Source organism: Microtus pennsylvanicus, chromosome 13 (assembly GCF_037038515.1).
Source record: "Microtus pennsylvanicus isolate mMicPen1 chromosome 13, mMicPen1.hap1, whole genome shotgun sequence".
NCBI lineage: Eukaryota > Metazoa > Chordata > Mammalia > Rodentia > Cricetidae > Microtus > Microtus pennsylvanicus.
Window position 1 is genome coordinate 25653060 of NC_134591.1, and position 23250 is coordinate 25676309.

The 23250-nt window shown below is 39.0% G+C and overlaps 1 protein-coding gene across 2 annotated transcripts in view; it reads right to left on the reverse strand.

Moving 5' to 3' along the window:
• Positions 1-23250, reverse strand: part of Mllt3 (MLLT3 super elongation complex subunit) — a 265026-nt gene that overhangs the window by 96926 nt on the left and 144850 nt on the right. For both annotated transcript variants that reach the window (XM_075945057.1, XM_075945058.1), the window contains exons 3-4: positions 9142-9224; positions 3078-3221 (exon numbers count right to left, since the gene is read on the reverse strand). In XM_075945057.1, the coding sequence (XP_075801172.1) occupies positions 3078-3221; positions 9142-9224 (227 nt within the window). The remainder of the gene's footprint in view (positions 1-3077; positions 3222-9141; positions 9225-23250) is intronic.

The window sequence follows — 23250 nt, forward strand, 5'->3', positions numbered from 1 at the left end:
GTTGTGTAGCATGGTCCTCTTATGGGACTCCTAACAGTGCGAACAGGGGCTATGTCCGACTCTTTTACTGGCTTTTGAGACCCTTCTCCTCCTACTGGCTCTTCTTGTTCAAACTTAATACATGGGTGGAGTTTAGTCTCACTGTGACTTGATATGCCATGTTTTATTGATACCCATCGGAGACCCGGCTTGTCCTCAGCAGAAATGAAGGACTGAATTGGAGGGTGGGAACAAAGTGGGGATGGAAGGAAGGACTAGGAGGAAAAGAAACAGTGGCCAGAATGTAAAATAAAAACAACTTATTAAAAAATTTCTCAGGTGAAAAGGGTCATCAAATAGATGAAGTTTAAGAAAGCCGTAAAGGCCCACTCATGCCTGAAGCTCTTCATAGTGATTACGTTAGTATACATGAGGAAGGTCTCGTTTCTTTCACACACACACATCTGCCACATATATTAATGCAGTATTTTGGAATAAAGGACATAGTACCTTCCCTGTCTGTCATTTCCCAAAATATAGCCATTAGAAAGGAAAAAAAAACCTGTCTGGAAAGAAAAATTTCAATGAAAGCAAATGTCTCAAAAAAAAATCTATAGCTTTTAGATTGTACTAACACTAAGACAATAGTAAATTTTGCAATGTCAGTTAAAATATTCTTAGCCAAAAAATGTGTATTGGTCCACAAGTTCTTTGAACATTTTCATAGAAGAAAATTTAATCTCCACATATAAGATGAATCTATAGATACTACAATTTCTAATGAAATTGTAGCTTTTCCTTTGTAATGAAACTCACTGGAGCAAGTCCCTTAAATACATTAGTAAGCATGCCAAAGAATCTCTACAAGGAATATTCCACACTGCAAACATTTTAAACTTGTCAAGACACATTTGAAGTTTAATAGGAAAATATCCACAGGTTTAAAGGCTACTTGGAGAAACACAAAGAAGGAAGTTAGAAGTCACGGAGGTCACTGGGAAAAAAGACCAGTATAACAAATGACCAAAATAAATACTGTACCAGGATGTGGCACTGCCTTATCTCTAACCCCTAACCTTTCCACATTCTGGGATTACAGGCCTATTATAAAATAGTCTACATCATAGCTACCTTTCCCTATAACCATTATCATTAACCTGGTGACTTCAAGTCCCATAATCTACAAATTCAATTACTTATCCAACAACATATCCAAAAAGCCTAAGGCACCACCTTCATAAACATAAAACTACTGAGGGTACCAGGAATTATAACAGACCATGTTACTGCTGAGGGCAGGTAGATAAATAGCTTCTATACTTCACTCTTGTTAATGATTAAAACAATTAAAAAGGGTCATTAAAAAAAACTACTTCCTTAATAAATGTATATTAATTTCCCATTTTTACATTTGATCTTATCCAAAATGATGAGAAGCAATAAAGTCCCAAATTTTAACATGTTAAAAAAAAAAGCCCGTTCTGTCAGGAACACACATTTCCTTGTTTCTGAAGCTGCTCTCCAATACCTGTTTAACCCATCACCTACAAAACTTACTAGTATAGTCAAAACTAAACACGGTAAAAACACTTCATAGCTTCAAATGCATTTTTAGCAGTTCAGTCAAAAGGACAAAAACCTAGTGAAACAGGGCTGGAAAAGAAATGAGTCCACATAATTGAAAATGGCCACACAATTGTGTAGCTAGGCGACTTCTCGTGGAAGGGTTCAAAGTTTTGCTAAAGTTTACAGAGTAACTGTCTATGACCCATTAAGGGGAAGAGCATGTTATCAAAGAATCCACTGTGCCCTACACAGCCCTAAGGCAGAGTTTACATTGATGTGAATCTTCAGAGGCAACGAGTTTATAAATGCTAAAGAAAATGTTACCTTCATGGCTACAAAACTACACAGAACCCTTCCAGACAAACTAAATGCAGAGGACCCGAGAGTGATGAACAAATTTCAAGCCTACGTGAGTCTGAGCTGTACACACAGGCTGACTGAGAAAGTTCATCTGAAGAAGGGGTTGATGGCCTGGGTGACACTAATTTTACAGCAGATTTTAGTCAGTTCATCATCTTTATCTGTGCCACTGAACTGGCTAAAAACAAATATCTTAAATGCTTATGCCAGCAATACAAATTGCAAGGATAAAAATGTCCCACCTGTTACCTACATCTAAAAGAAATTTCTTCTACTTACAGCTCAAAAATCAAGAATAGATATTCAAATAACTCAAACTTGTTATATGAATGAAATATGTTTCCATTCATTACGATAAAGAAAATTTGGACAGCAACTCCATTTTATGTAAATTTTATGTAATTTTCCACATAACCTTCAACATTTCCAAAAACTTTCTATAAACTGACATAGCCAAGTGCAGGTCCTAGTCTTTAACTGTGTGCAGTTTGTTGCTTGTTTTGGGCTTTGTTACATAGATATTTCTCCCATATTCAAACACACCTCCCAGTGGGAGGAAGCAGAGTCACAAGACTCAGGAAGAGCATAAAACAAGACTCACAAGCCCATCCGTAAGATTTTATAAGTAGTTGGCAAGCAATTGCTTATGGAGAGGAGACTCTTGAAGAGCTGACCTCGGCTTGACTAGGGAGCTCTACAGATGTGGATTTCATGAGTTACTGCTTTTGTTTAGCTGGGATTTTTGATATCTTTGAATTAACCAGGCTCATAAAAGTAACTCCAGCCACTCATTGATTCTCTGAATTCTTTTGGGCAGAATAATTTTTCTGGCCTGTTTTCAGCACCTTCTCAAGGATGAAGATGTTTGTTCACATAAACCTAGAAGAAGTAACACACGCACTTTGTCAAAACCACTTGACCTATTGAAATGTTAAGGTTGTTCTAACCGGTGATCTCATTTCAGATTTGCACCTGCCTAAGAGTTTGCCTTCCTCTATATTCAAAACCATGAGTCCACAGTTAAATCATTATTGTACTTTGTACTCTTTGGGCTCTTCCAGAATGTCAACGCACATACTAGCAAGCAGTATTTTTTAATAGGAAAGATTTAAAAATAAATAAACAAATAATTAAATAGATAAGTAAATAAATAAAAACAGATTGCCACTTACCCCTCCTGCCTTCAGCAACTTTCTTCTAAAGTCCTCTGTGGGGTTATTGAAAGTAAGTTTCTCACAGCGGAGGTGATTCACTGGTGGGTGGCCTTCAAGATGCAGGAATAAGTCATAATCAAAGCGGACTTTCTTAGGTTCTTCCTGGAGGTGAAGGAAATTAAGAGGCAAAAGTAGAAAATTTAAAAACAAGATTTAATCACATATGGAACAGAAACGTCCTAGACACTTAACAGTTGGGTCAAAGTAGTTCTTAAAAGGATTCTTCTGGGATTACATAGAAAGCAACCTACAAATATATGAAAAATTCATTTGTGTTAGGAGAAAGTCACCATCTCCCCTTGGTTTCTCAAGTAGACCACACGATGAACACAGCCACCCAATGGAGACCTAGGTTATTCCTTCTACCTTCAGCACCTAAGTCAAGACTTCCATCCTACCGCCATGCTGACTACTGTCCAAACTATCACATATCCTATTTCTGCTAGGCCTTCCGATGATGCATTCTTCTCAGTCCTTCTGTTAGTCAGCCTTCAAAACAATCTATAGAAATCAATTGTCTACTTAACTTTTGTTCCTTGGTTAAAATGTCATCAGTTTTCAATGGATATCAGCTTAAAAATCTAATGAGAAATACATGCTACAGAAGAGCCTTTGTAATTTGGCTCTGGGATTCTGGTCTCAATATACCTCCTCTACCCAACTTATGGCCAGCTCTCCCTCAGCTGCCATGCCTACGCTTTATATCTTCACAAAGGTGGTGGTGATTGCTTATCAACAATAAAGCTCATAAAATTCATCCTCCGTTCTTTCCTTTGTCTTCATCTCAGTCAAATTTTCTTCCAGATCTACCTAGTCTTCCTCTCTGGACACTGGAACTACTTACTTCAGCTTAGACCATAGCGACTTCTCCTGCAGTCCTCTGCTTTCAAGCTTGTCTCAGTCTACACTCTAAAATAACAAGTGACTGGCTTTTTTCTAATTAAAAAAAAATCTGATTATTACTTTTTCAAAAAAGTCTTTAAAGGCACATCATTTTCAATGATACAATCTCATTTCTTGCAACAACAAGCATAGTCTTTTAGCACCTTTTCTGTATTTTATTTGCTTTCTTACAATATTCTCTCCCTCTTCCACACTTCTGAAGGTCTTAAATTCCCACACTTTCTGTGTTCTTGACTTTGGTTTTATCACAGAACACTCCCATACCTAACACTGCCGCTATATTTCCCTACATGGCTAAGTATGTTAGACTATACTGACGGATGGAGATCTAGCAAAGTATAAGCTCTTCTGTAGAGACGCCCTAGCCCACCCAATGCAACCTGAATTAGACATCTCTCATATACCCCTCCTCCACTAGCGTAATTATCACACTCTGAATTATAATAATTTTGTCTCATCTCACCTCAAAATTAAGAAGGCAGGCAGTGGTCAACCTTGAAATTGGAAATATAACTGACAAAGACATTCTTATCAATTTGGTAACATCTAGCAATAATAAATGTTCATCATATTTGACTCCAGTACTAAGAATCTCTCGAATAGAAATGTTCAAACATAAGTGCAAGTATTCATGGTGCCCTGATTACAATAGAAAAACTCAAGAATGAGCTACATTTTGCCATAGGCTATAATTTAGATATCTTATGGATTTATTTATTTTACTTCATGTATATGTGTAGGTATCTGAGTGAATCTATGTATACCCACAAAGGTCAGAAGAAGAAATAAGATCCCCTTGAACTGGAGTTACGGAGTTGTGAACCTCCTGATTTGGGTAAGGGAAAGCAAACTGAGGTCCACTACAAAGGCAGTAAGTGCTCTTAACCGCTGAGCCATTTCTCCAGCCTCTTCATTTAGATACTTTAAATTATTACTTGGAGATATATATGTAAGTAAATTAAGGAAAATACACAGAAAAATATTAAAGTATGACATATCATGACCCAGCCAGGCTCCGTGCGGACATATTTTAACATGCAGCAGACACATGGAAATAAACTTGAAAACAGTTATGCCAAGTACTCAACAATCACTAGGTGGAGTTAAGTAATTTAGTAATTTTATTCCACACTCTCTTCATAAAAACATTCACTCCTGTGTACTTTTAAAGAAAAATACATGGACAAATAGAACTAATCACCACTAAAGACTAAAGGAATGAAGCAGTAATAGTAACCTCAAGAGCCCTTAGAAGGTTTAAACAAAACAAAAGCCATTACTTTTCAGAAAAACCTAAGGATACAGACTAGGGAAGTGCTTCTGAATGAGGGTGCAATTTTCTCTTAAAGGTGTTTTTTGGTTTGGTTTGGTTTGTGTTTTTGTCTTGCTTATTTGTTTTAATTTATTGAGGGGGAAATACCCATAACATTGTGTTCTGGTCAACTGGAAATCTCTGCTTAGAAGACAGACATCAATATGATGTTAAGGTTTGCTCCTCAGAAAAGATTACTCCTCAAAGTTCAAAGAAAAGGAGCTAAAGATGTGGCTCAGCACCTTACAAAGCCCCAGGTTCGATTCCCAGCTGTGAATGGCGGCTCACAGCAGCATATAACTCCAGGAGATGGAAGAGCAACCATAACTACAGCTCCAAAGTATCCGGTGCCTTTTTTGACCTCTGAGGGGACCAAGCACACACGTGATAAACAAAGACACATGCAAGCAAAACACTCAAATACATAAAATAAATCTAGATAAGAAAAGTGTGTATTTGTTCGAAATATAAGACAAATGTGTTTCCTGGAGTGGCAATCTGCTTTGGTGACATCAGATTTCCCCTCACCCTACACGGGCTCCCGTCCCTGTCATTCCCTCACACACTGTCTCTGAGAACAGACTGAGAGAGAGAAGCATGGAGTCTTCTCAAACTAAAGCACCAGGATTGAACTTGATTCGATGTGAATGCTTCTTTAGCTTCTGAAACACGAATGATTTTCATAGACAGGCTGGCTTTATTGTACTCAAATACAAAACAACACTCAGAGACCCAAGGGAACAACCTAGACTCTACTAGCCCTCTTGACTCTGATGTCTCCAATGAATGAGCAGAACTAAAGACAAACTCATCAGAGCAAGCCCGAGACTGGGAGGACGGAACCATTACTACAGTGCACACACACAATTCAAGACCACAAATACTTACAATAAGGACAATAATAAACACTCAAAATGAAATGAAAATTCTGCAGAAACGACCTACAGTTACTAGACAGTTTACACATTAGTCAGCTCAGTCAGAAGAAAACCAGGGTGTCTATCTAGACTGCAAGGACACTACACAAAATGAAATGAGGCAGTCTCAGAAGACAAGCACTGTATGACTCATTTACAAAAGGCATTTAAAATAGTTACGCTATCAGAGTCATAAAATAAAAGACTAGAATAATAGCTGCCAGAGTCTGAGATGAGGGGGTGATTATCAACATCAGCACTGCATTTCAGGATACAGAACAAACAAGTTCCAGGGGTCCGCTACAGTCCTGCATCAATCAGAAGCAGCACCGCAGTTGACACGCCAGAGCTTTTAAGAAGGTGTGGTGGCACATGCTTTCAACCCCAATCCAAGCTGACCTGGCACTCACTATGTAGACCAGGCTGGCCTCAAACTCATAAAGCTCTGCCTGCCACTGCCTCCCACGTCCAAGCTGAAGGCAGTTCAATATCAGATTCACCTGAGTGACAGAGAGCCTGCCCACAGTCACAGTCCCTCTCACAGGAAATCAGAGCTTCACTCTTTGAGAGAAATGCTTTGGGGGTGAAGGCCTAGACTCCTCCAGCAGTATAATCCAACCACTGGATAAAATTAGAACACTAGTTATGAGGGTATGACAGGATACACGAAGCCCGACATCATCTTCATTAATTAAATATGGACAGCAATAAAAGGCAGTGGTTATGAAGGGAGGAAAGGCTCCGAATTCCTTCTCATAAACACAATCATTTCAAAACTCATTGTAAAATAAGAAAAGGCATTTCTCCAAAGAATATAAATAAATGGACAATAAGCATATGAAGAGATGTTCAACATCGTAAGTCTTCAAAGAAATGCAAATCAAAACCACAATGAAGAGCGGTTTCCCAACTACCGGGATAATTATAGTCAAAAAGAAAACCATGAACATAAAAACCATTAGAAAAATTCAAACTTTTTTATACTGCTAAAGGGAATATAAGATGCACTAAATGGCATGGGGACTCTGAAAACAATTAGTGGTTGCCCCAAAAGGTAAACATAAGTACGTACATACAATAGGACTATATGATCCCAGGGGGATTTCAAAACATAGGTTGACATGAAAACCAATAAATGACTATTCAGAGTGGGATCACTCCTAAGAGGCACAAAGTGGAGTCAAGTCAAATACCTATCAACATACAAATGAAAATAAAAATGTGAATTATTTGGATGAACAGAATAGTATTCAGGTATAAGAAAGAATAGGTATTAAGATATCTCATAATAAGGATGATTTCCACTTCTCAAAAGTTCTTATAAACTTAGGAAAACACTAAGCCTCTGCTCAAAGTCAAAGTAAGAATCCAAACAAGTTAAGTACAGAAAAATGTTCTTGTCAAGCACGTCTGTGTCTCTGTGTCTGTCTCTGTCCCCTACCCCCGTGTGAATATGTGTGTGGACACCCTAATTAATAGCAGTTGAAGACTTGTAAAAGATGACATGGCAGAAGTGTGGTAAATAGACACAGTGAGAAAAAATATGAAAAACAAAACACACCCAGTCACTAACACATTCTTATTTTATGAGATGAGATTAGTGTAGCTTTATAGTCACAAGGAAATCTTTGATGAATTGAAAGGCTGAGCCTTGTAGACATGGAAAAGCCACTGTTGGTGTGGAAAGTACTGAGTGTTAAAGAGTGGCCTGTCACTGCTTTGACCCTGTGCACCGAAGCCATTCAGCATAGAAGATCCTAGGCTGCACTCTGGGGACGCTGCTTGTGTAAATCTGGCGGACTGGGAAAACGTCTTTCTCATCTGCTCTTAGGAGCTGCTGCTGCTGTCCGCAGGACCAGGCTTAATGGAATATTGACTCGAAGAACGGAATTCTGTTTTCTCAGTTGCTTTTTCATTCGTTTTGAAAGTGAACTGTCTCACTTTAGGGCACATTTAGAAACTATGATACCTTTGAATGGAAAGCAAGGAACAGCATTATTTAAAAGCTGCAAGCACTGTTGCAGGCCTGACATGAGGCTGAATGCTTTCCTGGAGGTAACCAAAACCACTGATCCATGACTACCGGGCATAAGCAGCAAGCGGTAGCTCTGGCAGGCGGGCCTGGGATCTTAGTGGTGGGTGTACTGGCTTCACCGCTCACGCACAGCCCACTGCAGCTTATGCTGCTGATTGGCTCCTTCTTGTCTCCATAGGTATAGCACAAAGAAAAAAGACAATCATCTATCATGTTTATAAGCCAAACCCAGAAAACCAATGCTGCAAAAAGCCCAGCGCTGAATAAATGTTTACTTATGAATGAGATAATGTTACATCATCTAACTACTTTCTGAGGTGGACACTCCTACCTCCCAAATCAAGAATAAGGGAAGCCCCACGAGGTTCAGCAATCACCCATGTCATAGAGTCTGCATATTCTGCTCCAAATGTAGTGCTGGCCTCTTTTCCATGCAGTCAAACCCATAATACCTCAGGCTGCAATAACTTTATATACTGATCACGTATGTTTTTCATCTAAAGATAATACAGGATTTTTTTTTGTAATCCTAAATATGAAAGCAAGACCAGGAACAGTTCCTGGAAAACCTCTAATTCCCCTTTTCTGCCGTACAAACATCTCCTATCTTGTTCAGAATGGTAATCATTCTACCAAGGAATCTAGTGAATTTTATATAACCTGACTTTATATTATTGAAATTATTTTTATAGCCATTTCCTCTAAGATTAAAGAGTTGTGGTAACCAAAATTCTACAGTCAAGTTTAGCTTTAGTATTATATAGTATTAGAAGTTCTATCAATGGATTAGTTTAAACATTATTTATTTGGTTAACAGAGGATCTTCTGAGAGATTAATGGATAAGGATTACATACCTTGTTTTTAAAATAAACTTCAATTGGCAATATGAAACCAGCATACCCAGACTCTTCTACTTTGTAAGGTGGGTCTTTGCACACTGCAAAATTAAAAAAGAAAATAGGAAAGGTAAGACTGGCAGACAAAAATACATTGCTACAAACATTCTACCGTCTAGAGCATGCCCAATTTTCACAGCCCTTTCCCATTTCACTGTAGAGTCTCTGATCCCTTCTTCTTGGGGACCTAAAACAATAACTTTCCTATCTGTATTTTTAATTAAAATCTGGGTGGAGTATAGCTCATTACAGTCAACCACGATCACAGTGAGTGACTTAGTTATAATTCTCAGAAACAGGACAGGGCCTGTAATCGAAGCTAAAAAGAACTAAATGAACTACAGAGTTTCCTAAGTAAAGAAACAGCCCAAACTGGGAGTTGAAGAAACTCACTCCCCTGCCTAAGCTGCTGTTGTCTGAAATGTCCTGTGTGGTCTCCTTCCTCGGAGACCTGAAACCCAGGCTGCCACTTCTTCTCATGCATACTAAGAATCAATGTCTCCATCCAAGCCACCAAAAAATAAGTTTTAATGAGATTCCACCACAAAACTCCCCAAACTCAATCACATGGTAAGCCTATAAATGATCTTCATATTTCCTAAACTAAAACAAAATTTAATTCTCCAAGCAAAATCTTGGAGAATTAGAGACCTTGGGAAATGAAATTCATTCCTCTAAATCAATCACAAGCCTACTGAATTTATTCTTGCTAAGTATTGTGGGCTGGAGAGTCAGGAGCACTTGCTCCTGGGTTCACTATCTAGCGTGTACATGGCATCTTACAACTTCTGTTCCGAAGGATCTGTTGCCCTCTTCTAAGCTCACCAGGCTCCTGCATGCATGTGGTACACATATATGCTCAAAAATGCACGTGCGCGCACACACAGTACACTAAGTACCTTTAAAAGAAGGTGGTTCCATAGTGTAACAAGGTAAAACTAGATGTACTAAATGTCGAGATGCACACCAGGACGCCAAGCCTTCATCAGCAGCCCAGGTCACCTTTCCAGGCTTCCCCACTGTGTTTCCCACCACAGCCCTTGGACTCCACTCAAACTCTGGCTTCCCTCAGACATACACGGCACTTCCTACCTACACTCAATGCTTCCTTCCACTCTTTCTTCCTTATCCAAACTGCAAGATCCTCACCAAGTTTTCCTGGGCCATAGAATACCTCCTTACCTCCACCCGAAGCATTAATTATCTAAACACTACTCTGAAGCTAAACAGAGTTCCTTCGAACCACATACTAAAAACCCAGCCTGTTTATTCCCCTTGCCTCTTGGACAGGGTAAAAACAAACACTATTTTACCTTGGGAAGTTAAAGCTAGGTCAGGTGATCAAGGTGCAAAAGCTTACACACCTGAGTGCCAGTCTAAGACCTAGTTCAATCTCTTGAACTAGTCTTCTTCTACAAAGTTGCTTCACTTCCCTGAATCTTGGAATCCTCCTCTAAACAGTTTCAAGAAGAAGCATGGTGACTGCCATATACTGAATGTCTGTGCTCCCCCAAATTCTCGTGTTGATATTCTAATCTCTGATGTTAATGCTATCACAAGAGTCCTTTGAGAGGTGAACAAGTAAAGAAGTGAAACCTTCATGAATGAGTTTACTTTTGTATTCCCAACCCTCAGAGAAGCTTCTATTTGCAGTAGATGAAATTAACACAGAGATCCACAACGAGCTAAGGTGCAGAGAATATGAGACAGTGATGGAGCATCTAGAATGTACCCCCTTTTCCCAAGGCTTGGGGTGGTTGCAGATGAAGGAGGAAAGGACTTAAGAGCCAGAGACAGTGAGTGAACACAGAGAAACAATACCCTCTGGACACAACATGAAGCTGCACACGTGACTTCACAGCAGCTGCGGTAACCCCTTTGCAAACCCAACCAAGACCAAACAAACCATAGGACAGACAGGGGAGAAGGATATGGATCCTCAACCCGAGCTGAGGGGCTATTCGCAGTTGAGAACTGTTGGGAGTTTGGCCCCTATTAGATCGACCATGCTCTAGCAGGTTACAGATCTGTGCATATCTGGACCGCATCAATTGGACATGATGGGTGTTGGGAGAAGAGGGAACACAAGCTGGGCGTGGAGGGATGGTGAAGCTGAGAAGAATTAGGGGAGGGGATGAAAATTGTCAAAACTCAACTCACTGTGCAAAATTCCCAAAGAACTACTAGTAGGAGTGTGGTCCAAAAATTCTCTGATCACTTCCCCCATGTGAACACACAGCAAGATGCCAGTCAACAATCCTAAACATCAGAATCTGCACATAGCAAGATGCCAGTCAACAATCCTAAACATCAGAATCTGCACATAGCAAGATGCCAGTCAACAATCCTAAAGAGAATCCACACAACAGAATCTGCACATGATGGCATCCTGATCACTACCCCAGTGTGATCACAGCAAGACGCCAGTCAACAATCTGAATCCTTGATATCAGACTTTAGGCCACCAGAATTACAAGAAATAAACACTTCCTGTTTCTAAGCTATCAGGTTCACTGTGCTCTGTTACTACAGTTTGAACAAACCAAGATGATCCATACACAAACACAGCAAGAGGCTCCATGTAGAAACCCATTCTCATGCAAGCCAATCACCACATCACCTCTTGGATGAAAGCAAAATGGAAACAGGAAGAAGAAGAAAGGCTTGGGTTTGGAACACAGGACTGTGAGCCACAGCTTTGGGATGGAGAGCTGTAGGCAGTTTCTGCTTCCTTCCCCTCGAACAGGGAAAAAACACCATCTATACACCTGCAAGCACTGCTGCAGTGTGCAAGGTGACTGCAGGCAGGGAACACTACAAACATGGTGAGTTTTATTTTTAATTTAAAGGAATGTTGGTGATATACATGAATATTGGCTACACACGGCACAGAGAGGAATATGGCCACACAAAAGTGAGTGGACCATGAGGGTCTGTTTTGTTTTTCCTTGACAGTGTTTCACTATGTAGCGCAGGCTAGCCTGAAAATCTCAGTCCTCCTGCCTCAATCTCCTGAGTACAAGGATTATAGACAGAAACGTACCACCAAACAAGCTGAAGCCAAGATGTTAACATCCAACTATCTCTGTTAGCCCACCTGATAAAAATCATCTCCCAAAATGACATCAGAAAAAGTCAAGAATTAAGCAACTCACATTACCTTGTACGTTTTTCTAATTAAAAGAAAAAGAAAGAGCAAAGGGATCCAGAGTAGTGGCAGTCACTCATTCCCTGACCACCTGCCAATCTTCATGAATATTCAAATGACCTGAAGACTGGGGTGACCATGCAGCCCCACCCAGTGCTGGTGGCTGGCATCATTACACGTGTGGCCTTTCTAAACTGTGGGGCCCTTGAAAATGGCATTTTCAGTGTATGAAATCCTCAAAGAATTAATGGAATTATTTTTAGACAGCAGTTTTGGTGTCCAGGTTGCTTGGGATTAATCATGCCAGTGTCATCTGAAGGAAGTTTATTTTGTGGGCTGCGGCACCCGCCAGGGAGTTATGGCTGCTCCTCTATGAACCCTTTTGTATAATTCATTTTCTCTATTCTGCATGCGAATTGCTCCAATTATAGGAAACAGCTGTTAGTGGGTACATCTTCGAGTTGAAAATCTTGGGAGTTTTTTTTCCAGCCTCCTAAAGGAAGCGATCGGCTGTGTACTAATGTTTTGTATAAATCTGTTCCCATAAGAAAATATATTTATTAACTTATACCTCAATTATTTTTAAATGCAAAATTTTCATTTACAACAAACAATACTTATACACTACCCTGAATTCTTAACTAGAAGTAAATAGTAAGGCCAGCAAGGTGGCTCAGCCAGTTAAAACACTTGCCACAAATATGGCTCCCTGAGTCCAATCCCTGAAACACACACAAAGAAAGAAGAGAACCAGCTTCCTCAAGCTATCTCTGATTTTCACACATACGTGCATGTACACACGCATAAACACAAAAATGATTAATTTAAATATAATAAAAATGCTTAAAAGACATGTGTGTCTGTGTACACATGTACTTATGTGTATGTTCATACAGGTATGCGTGCATGTGCCTCTGGCATAAAGCTAACGCACGTACTGAACATGAGCCTATTTTATTTTGACCTTGGAAAATCATACAAGGGGAAGAAGACAAAAGGCCATAACTTTGCTCCCAAAGAATAAGACAAATTCATATACTTACTAATGAGTAAACTCTAAGTGAAAATTTTACTATTTTCATTTATGAAAAAAGGTCTGAAAAAAAGATACACCTAGTACAGAAAAAGAAAGTTTCTTAGATGAATAAACAAACTAGTGGTCACATAACAAATTATATATACAAAAATAAATTTAATTCATACAATAATTGACCCGGTTTTGGTTTTAAAAAAAAGCCCCATAAAAATACTTTATCAAATCCAAAAGACTTTCATTTAAGCATTAATGATTAAGATAGTATTAAGCCATACCTATCTCGCCATTTCTCAAAAATACAGCTGGTAAATTCCCTTCTAGAGCAGTTCTCTAGGCTATTTGCTTAGACACCATGATTTATGCTGCTCTGAATACTTCTATAAAAACATGGCCCAGCTGCCCATTGATAATAATTGGTCTTACTTTATTTACTACACTGAGCCCTTCAGGAAGGAAACACACCAGTCTCCTTATATATAAAGTGGTTATTATCACTGCTTTGTGTCAATTGTTGCTTCCAGCATGCGCACTTTTAGACTCCTTCCCTTCCCAGTTCAGTTCCACCTCAGCAGAGTCTCCAGAAATGGGGAACACAGTGCCCAACACAGCTCATCTCATTGTCCCAGCGTCTGAAAGTCTGGCATCCACATCTAAGAGTTGGAGCATCAGGGGATAGCTTACCACACTGTCCCTAAACATGGCCCATGCCTGTGCAGTATGACATTCTAAAAAGAACAAAAATCAACAGTTGGGTTCCGTATTTGTTTTTATAAGAACATGTGGACTCATAATATAAAGCTCCCCCTGCCCCTCACAAACACACAAGAAAGAGAGATACACACACATGCTTATTCATCACTGCTTCTATTTGGCCAGTTTCTAAACAACAGACAAACGAAATTTTCTGCCTTTGTCTTTATTACATGTTCTTCATTTTCCTGAAAAGGGATTAAAGATAACATCAGGATTGTATTGTGGAGTTTTTCACCTTACTCATTTTGAAAGTTCAAGTGCAATCCTGAAATATAATCCTTTCCACATGCAACAGACAACTATGTACGAACACAAACATTTTTCATAAAGCTTTAGAAACACCAACGAATCACAGCCCTCAGACTGGAATAGAAGTGGACCGCAGTTTACTTCCTTCAGATTTCCCACACGGCCCAACTCAAACAGCACCACCTCCAAGAGCCTTCTGCTAACACTGTGACGCCAAACATACTCTCTATTTCTTATCATACCAAACTAGTTAGTTCTGACATAACTGTAACCATCAGCTTCTACCCAAGGCACATTCTTTCATTTATGAAACTGGATTGAATTAATAAAATGTAACTTCAATGTGAGCTTTAAAAGTAGGAATTGTACATGTCTGGGAGCTAGAAAGGAAAGAAACAGGACAAGATGTCAAGCAGAGTATGACAAAAGGCATCATATACACAGCGTTTTAAAAAATGGTGGCACAAAATAGTATAGACACAGCCGGGGGGGAGGGGCGGTGGCATAAAAGAGTAGTTTTTGTCACAGTGCTTCAAGACAGCCCTAGATCTAAACTACAGGCTATTGGCTCTAAGACAATCAAATTGCAAAACTCTCAGGGACTCATATGACGACTTCACTTGCTGGTAACTTAGAATCTTTACACACATGTTAGGAATATCTTTAGCCTCTCTGTATGTTCTAATACGTATAGGGAATGTCCACCCTAGGATCATGTACTTGATCTGAAAACTTGGTTCAGGTCTCTGGGAAAATTTTAGAACCTTTAGGATTGGGGCTCTCAATCTTCTTCATGCTGCAACCCTTTAATGCAATTAGTTATGTTGTGGTGACCCCAACCATAAAATTATTCCCTAGCAGCCTCATAACTGTTACACTACTGTTATGAAATTTAATGTCAATGTATGCTGTGCAGGATAGCTGGTGTGTGACACCCCCACCCAGAGGCTGTGACCCACTGGTTGAGAACCATTGTTTTAGGAGGCATAATTTTGCTGAAGGAAATATGTCACTGATGGTGGGCTTGGAGAAGATGTAGCCTCTCCCCCACTTCCTGTGCTCTCTGCTTCCTGTGTGTGGATAAGATGTGATCTCTCAGCTACAGTGGTAGCAGCCATGGTCAAGCTTCTCTGCTGTCACAGACTCTCCCTCAGAAATCAAATGACTTCTTTCTTTTCTAAATTGATCATGGTCACGGTAGTTTATGACCCAACAAAAAAATGACTGGTATGTTCTCCAAGAGGAAATTCAGTAGAAAGCTGTGTGTTTTCTACACTGTGTTTGGTTGCAGCTGACATGATGCCAAGGATCTTATTGGGGTCTTGGGTATGTTAGGCAAGCACTCTATCAATTGAGTGGCCTCTCCAGCCTTTTGACAAAAATTCTGCCAGAATTAGCCAAGCCCATGTAGCTAAAACTTAGTCAATAAATTTCCTTTTAAGAAAATACAATCACAAACTTAAAACAGGACTCCCTTCAAATATATTTTTTAAGGAACTTACTGTAACAATATTTGTTAAAACCACCAAAACAAAAACTGTCCCAAACAAGAAAACAATATGAATTGCTAGGAAATAGTCAACAATCCTTCAGGCTAATGTTGATCCTTCTCCTAGCAACTTGGCCTACATTTCCTCCAAAAGCACATGAAATTGCTCTTACAATTTTAAACAAATAGCCCAATAGAAATACATTTCCAGGCTAATTGGATGGGAAAAGCAAAACTACATCTTTAGAAAGTTCATATCAGAGACAAACCTAATTCTTAAGGAGAGTTATTCAGACAGAAACGCACTGAGATTTTTATCCCATGGAAGACCACTATCCTAGAACTTGGTAGGCTGTGATGAAAGAAGTGAGTTAGATGACTGGGAAGGCCACACATGGAGAGCTGCACTTTCTTTCCTCAAAAGAAAAACAGAACAAACAAAGAAGCAAAAAGATAAGGGATTTGAGGGGAGAAGAAGAAAAAGGAAAAAAAAAACCACCAAAATAACACACAAAACAATATTTCAGGCCTGTCTGAAAAGGCAGCAACTGAGAAATGGTACCAGTGTTAAAAGCTATTTAGCCTTTAAATTTTTATTCTGATTAATTTTTGCATATTTTATGTATTATAAGGGTTTTGTTTAGATGTCTGAACATGTGCATTCCATGTATGTACCTGAAGTGCGGAAGAGGGTGTCAAGAGTCCCAGAACTGAAGCTATAGATGGTTATGAGCTCCCTTGTGGGTGCTGGGAATAGAATCCAGCTCCTCCCTAAGAACAGCAAGTACTCCTAACTGCTGAGCAGCTCTCCAGCCCTCCATTTGCATTTTCAAATCAAGTATATAAAAGGCCAATAAAGGGTATTATTTTAAGTATCACCTAATGATTTCACTATGCAGAAAACTCCTCTGACATTGGTTTTGGCCCAATCTTGCATCCCAGATAATGTTACAACTGAGGCTGCATTTTATTCTGAAGAAGGAAACGAGGCTAGGGGAAGAATAGAAAAGAAACACGCACACGGAAAATTGGGGGAAGAATAGAGAAGAAACACGCACACAGAAAATACTAAGGAAGGGAGCAACAAAGAGACAAGAGAGCAGAGCAACAATAAAAAAGGCTGAAGCAAGAAGCATGGGAGTAAGCAGGTCATGTGTAAGAGTTAAAAGAAAAACAAGACAAAGGCTTTGGGGGGTCTTGCAAGAAAAGAAATAACTTTTACAATGACACAGGAAGACGCACAAGCAACCACAGAGAGGCCTGTCCTTACTCGACCTCCCAGAGCTCCTTCAGCTCTTACCTGGTTTCTCCTGTATAAGATGAGGGACACTCATTCTTTCCCACAAACTGTCTAATGGGCCTTCTCATCCATCCCGATTCGCCTTGCACTGGCTGTACAGATTTGCCTGTCATTTCAGTCTCATTTTTTGCACCTTAAATTTTCTAATGCTACAAACTCCAGAGAAAGCAATGAGTCTTAAGATTTGATAACTAGACATATTCTTAGAAATATGTATAATGTAGTTTTGAATGATGAACTTGAAACAAAAACCTGCCCCTGTACCTGAACACTACAAAAGCAGCATCTAAAAATGAAGAATTTTAGCCATAAAAAAGGCAGTGAGTTTTAAGGGCAATTTCTCAAAAATAAAAGATCACAAGTGCAAAGCTATTTTCTTAGGGTAAGAAAAGCACGTGACAATGGGGGAACTCGTTTCAGAAGGAGAGCACAAAAGTGGTGACCGTGCAGAATACTGGGAGAGAAAAGTTTATTTTCTCAAGCATAACCTCATATTAAAAATATACCTTCCAAGCAAAATGAGTAGGTTTTTTTCCCCTTTAAATCAGTAGTGTCTTCAGAGTTACTTTTAAAGGCAGAACAATGATATTCTCTCCTAGTGCTTACAATTCAATTTCTTATTCTGATGCGTTATTCTTTTCCAAAGGCAGAGAACAATAAATGGTGACATACGCAAGAGAGCTACCAGCTGTGCTCGGGTGACAGACATGGCCATGCATTATGAAGTAATCAAATATAATAAATCAAATACAAAACCCATTTCCAACAAAAATAAACAGCTGAGACCACCACAATCAAACTTCACAGAGACACCAAAGGAGGGCAGTCCAGCAAGGGCAACAACTTAGCTTTCACTTCTCAATTTTTGCTTTATTCTCTTTCCAACAGTGGAAAAAATGCTTCCAGAGAAGGAAAACCTGTACGAACTTTACAGAAAGGGTGCAGAGGAGCAAGACTTCTTTGCAGCATCTTATCAACTCAACGCTTTTGGTCTCTGTGCAGTGGGCAGGACTGAGTAGCTTATCCAAGCAGAGGAACTGCTTTAGCTCCAAGAACAACCAGAATCAAAGAGCAGGAAAGAAACACAACAACAAACCCCAAACCTCTTGTTTAGCAGAAAAAAACAATGGTATCCAAACAACAGACAGAGAGCAACTTTGCCCTAAACAAACAAGGGGATGGATGGGGGAGTACAGAAAAATGAGACAGAACAGGAAGTTGGAACAAAGGAATTGGATGAAGATGATGTTGGAAATCACTAAGGTGCCCATTAAGAACGCAAGCATACTAGAGCACATGGCTGAGGATTCTTGAAGATCTAGTATTTTGCTCACCTAAATTAGGGATCCATTGGGAAACCGAGTTCAGCAACAGACTTATGGCAAGGTGGAGAGAGATAGGAACAGAGGAAGAGAGGAACCAATGGACAGACAAACAGACAGGAGTTTAGTAGTCATTTAGTACTCAGGGCTGCTGAAAAGGGCCTCTACTTGCAAATCCAGCTTGGACACTCATCTGATAAATTCTGTTCCATCATTTATAGAATGAAGTGACACTATTTCCTACTTCATATAGCTCCTGCATACTTAAAAACAACATCCAGTCTAAAGGTATAGAGGTAATCCCTGCTAACACGGAGAACATTCTGTATATTGAGGTACACCCACTGATCAGAAAGTAGTCAAATACAAACCAAAAATGCACGGAAACTTGTTTTGGATTTTCCTAAAACCCTTCTCCAAAAGCAGCCGAACAAACACATATTTGTAATTAAACATTCTCAGTTAACATTTCAAGTATATTGTAAAATAGGAGTGTTGATATGCTGCAACAGAACAGACTAGAAAATGGAAACATAATCTCGCTTTAAGACCCACAATGTAGTAAAAGACAAATTAGCAGCAAATCAAGAGACTTGGCTCTGCCTTCAAGTCTCTTTTAAACACTCACTTTGGACCTCTGTCATCGCAAAGAAACCAGCTCTACTTCAGAGGCTGCCTCAGCATCCAAAGTTCTACTATTCCAAAGATAAACCGTGTACGCCACTACTAACTTGAAAGGGAATGTATAATGTATATTAGTAGCTTCAATTAAGCATAAAATTTCTACGGGCTAATTAACACATTTGTTATAACAAAAATCAGAAAACTGAGATAAAACAAACACAACAAGGATTCAACATTATACTGGAATTGGTTTCTTGCTGCTTTATTGCACGAACATGCATGTGTGTACATTCATCTGTGGAGGATTGAGACCAGGGTCTCAGGTAGCCTATGCTGGCCTTAAAATGAAGACTTTATGCTCCTGATCTTTATACTTCCACATCCCGCATGCTGGGGTTCCAGGCATGCACCACCATACGCAGGTTTGAATTTTGTCTTATAATTCTGGGAGCTGAACCCACAGCTTAAACCAAGCAGGCCAGATTCTATAGGACTGAGCTACACACTCAGCTTCAACACTTGAACATTCCGGTAAAGGTTTTTCATCATCAGTGACAAATTTTATTTTTATTAGACCATTAAAATAATCCTGATTTTTTTTAAAACAGAGGCTGCCTCGTGAAAAAAAGAAATTCTATAAATTAGATTTTCATTTACTCATTTCCATCCTTACATGTGGAGTATGATTAAATCTGCTGAACAAGACCCGATTTCACATATATAAATCAGAATAGAAACTCCATTCCTTAGGACTTGATATAATTGAGTTATAGCCGCACATCAGCTCAAGTGTTACAGAATGAAACAACAAGATGTGCGGTAGCATTTATGAGAAACACTGTGCTTTTATTTTTAGAGAGAGGTAGAACAGAAAATTAAATCAACTGTTTGCACATTAGACATAGTGCATTATGTAAAAAGCTCTTCGTGGTGTGATTTTACCATATTTTGCGTTTGCAGTAACCTCTGTTCTTAATCACATTGAAGCCTATTATATTACTTTTTAACTACAAAGCACTCTGCCACAATGCAGTCAATCTTAATAGTATTCCTGACTGCACATATAAAAGATAGGTTGATGAATAGGTTTATGCCCTATTGAAGGAGATGGGATGGTTCAACAGAGACTAAATAAAACTCCTGCCAGTAGCTGAATCTTAAACCCAAAGAGAGGGACACAACTAAAAGCAAATTTTATAGGCAAAGGTCAAACAAGATAATAATTACAACTGCAGCTTGAAGAGTTGCTAGCATTCACTTACTCAGGGTGATTCTGAAGGGAAGGTCCTCCACCGATAAATTTTAAGTCAGCCTGGAGTACAGTCCGATCACCTTAGGACTAAAGGTTAAAAGCCTTTTGTGCAAACCTACAAATGCAGTTTCTCCTTTTACATCATACCATAAAAATAAATCCCAGATTTACAAAAATTATAATAGTAATAAAACTATTAATTTTGATAAGTGCTTTATGCTTTTATAGAAACCTATTACTTAAAAAAGGAAAGGGGGCTTATAAAGAATAAAGCACAGGTTAACAGTTCCTGAACCTTTGGTTTGTAGGCGGACTCCGCCCACATTAGTTGCTAATGTCCTGCCACCAGTTCTGGCCCATCTCTACAGAGAAGTCACATGATTGACAGCCAGCATCTCTCTACACACAGAACTGCAGAACTGAAATACAAACTCATCTATAAGAAACTGTGGGGAAGGGCTGGAGAGATGGCTTAGTGGCTAAGAGCATTGCCTGCTCTTCCAAAGGTCCTGAGTTCAATTCCCAGCAACCACATGGTGGCTCACAACCATCTGTAATGGGGTCTGGTGCCCTCTTCTGGCCTGCAGGCATACACACAGACAGAATATTGTATACATAATAAATAAATAAATATTTAAAAAAAAAACTGTGGGGAAAATAAAGTAAGCTAAAATAATAAGAAAAGATTTTTATTATATAAATGAATTATTATGTGAATGGCAAATTTTTTGTCATCAAACAAGTAGAGAATCTAGACCTGTTTGAAGTTTGTGTGGTTTGTTTTATAAAATTGTTTTTTTGTTGTTTTGTTTTTGGAAGGGGGTCAGTTGAGGAGGTGAACAAGAGGTAGTGGGAGTGAGTACGATATTACATTTTATGATATTATATATATACATATATAAAACAAGTATATTACATACATGTATTTAAGTAGCATATGTGCAGTTACTGTCTCATACAACTAATATACAGCAATACAGATTTTTAATAACCAACAGGAAAAATCATTCTTTCTTTGGCACAATTGCCTATGTTAAAAATGTACAACCACATTTAGTTTCTCTCCCAAACAGGCACACACTGTAACAGGACACTGATATCACCTAATACAGTAAGTCACATAAACTAATACACATAAGCCCACATCATTGTTACTGGGACTATCTTTTAGTTTTATTGATTTTATTATTTCGAGTGTATAAGTATTTTGCCTGCATATGTGTACGTGTAATTATATACATGCCTGATGCCTCCAGAAGACAGAAGAGGGATCAGATCCCCTGGGATTAGAGTTGGTTTCTATAAAAATATAAAACTATTATCAAAATTAATTTTCTGTTAATATTTTCCTTTTTATTAGTCTAGGACTGCATACGTAGGTTCGCACAAAAGGTCCAATAGTACAAACATTCACAGATGGTTGAGAGCAGCTTTGTGGGCTCTGGGATCCAAACCTGAACCCTCAAGAAGAGCCAACTCTCCAGCCCTGTTATTTTGTTTTTATGAAGAAATGTTGGTAGGTAAACCCTAATCCCATTGATTGTAATCTGGGCATGGAAAAGGTAGAAATCAAGCAATAGAACTTGATTTAACAGGAAGGAGCTTTTAATATTTTATAACACAATAATTTATTCATAAATAAATGCATTTGGTCTACCACATACCCTCCCTATAAAGAAGTAGAAATGAAACTTTGCCAATATGCCGCGTTCTTCCCGACTATGGCAAAGAGCAGTAAGATAGTTAAAGCAAATAGAAAATCACTTCTTCCTTGAACACAGGATTAAAGGTTTGATTTATTTAATACTTTCGTCAAGTCTCTGTAAGATCACTGATGTCACATAAATCCATAAGGAGAAGAAGTAGAAGAGCCCTGCCAACCACCCCTTTGTGCAGATAGAATATGACAGCTTAAGCAATTTACTCCAGGGTCAGGAAGCTAATTCCTGGCATTCAATCAATAGATATTTATTAATGGTCTCTGTGCCCGGCACTCCATACTGGATGCTTAGATTTAAAGTTTTTTTCTTCTTTCTGCTAATTTCTCTTCTTACTTTATTTTACAGAACAGTTCTCACATAATAATAAAAAAAATCTTTAAAAGAGTGATGTGAGACCCACAAGCTCAAAGAAAATCCATGGGCAAACAGTAGTCTGGAATCCGAATTATTCATACAGTCAGGAAGCACTGAGACCTCCAGGTACCTCCTATGCATACAACCCACAGCTCCACAATATAAGACACTAACAGCTCAGTTTTATGGAGAAACGATGTATACAGCCAGCTGATTAATTTGTGTTCCTATTTCTCTGCCACTTCCTATCCCACAGTAACTAGCTTCAGGCAAGTAACATAGGTTCTCTCTCCATCTGATTCTTCCAGGCACAAACAGCATACTGCAGGGCCAAGCAGATTCACTACAAACACACTGTGCATTTTATGACAAAGTTGTTCTGTAAATGTTAAGCTTCTATCAAATACTAATGAAGTGTTTTAGTTTGTTTCTTGAGACAGGGTTTCCCTTTATAATCCCAGCTCACCTAGAGTTTACCGGGCAACTAAAGGATGGCCTTGAACAAGGCAGCCTCAACCTCCAAGTGCTGCAGTCACGGTCAGGAGACCCCCTACCAAACTGAAATATTCGTCTCAAGAAGAAATATTTTGCCGACATGCTTCTTCCTACATGGTGCCATGTAGCCAAAGTATCTAACCAAGAGTTAAAGAGACCTTAACCCGTTGCCAACATTGAGGATAAAGAACTGTAGTAGGAAAGAGATACATTAACACAACAAGGAAAATGAATTCAGATGTTTCTTCTCTTACAAATATGGCTCATTTGAAATTCTCGTCTTAATTCAATGATTTTCCTATCTCAGACTTCTCAGGCGTAAGC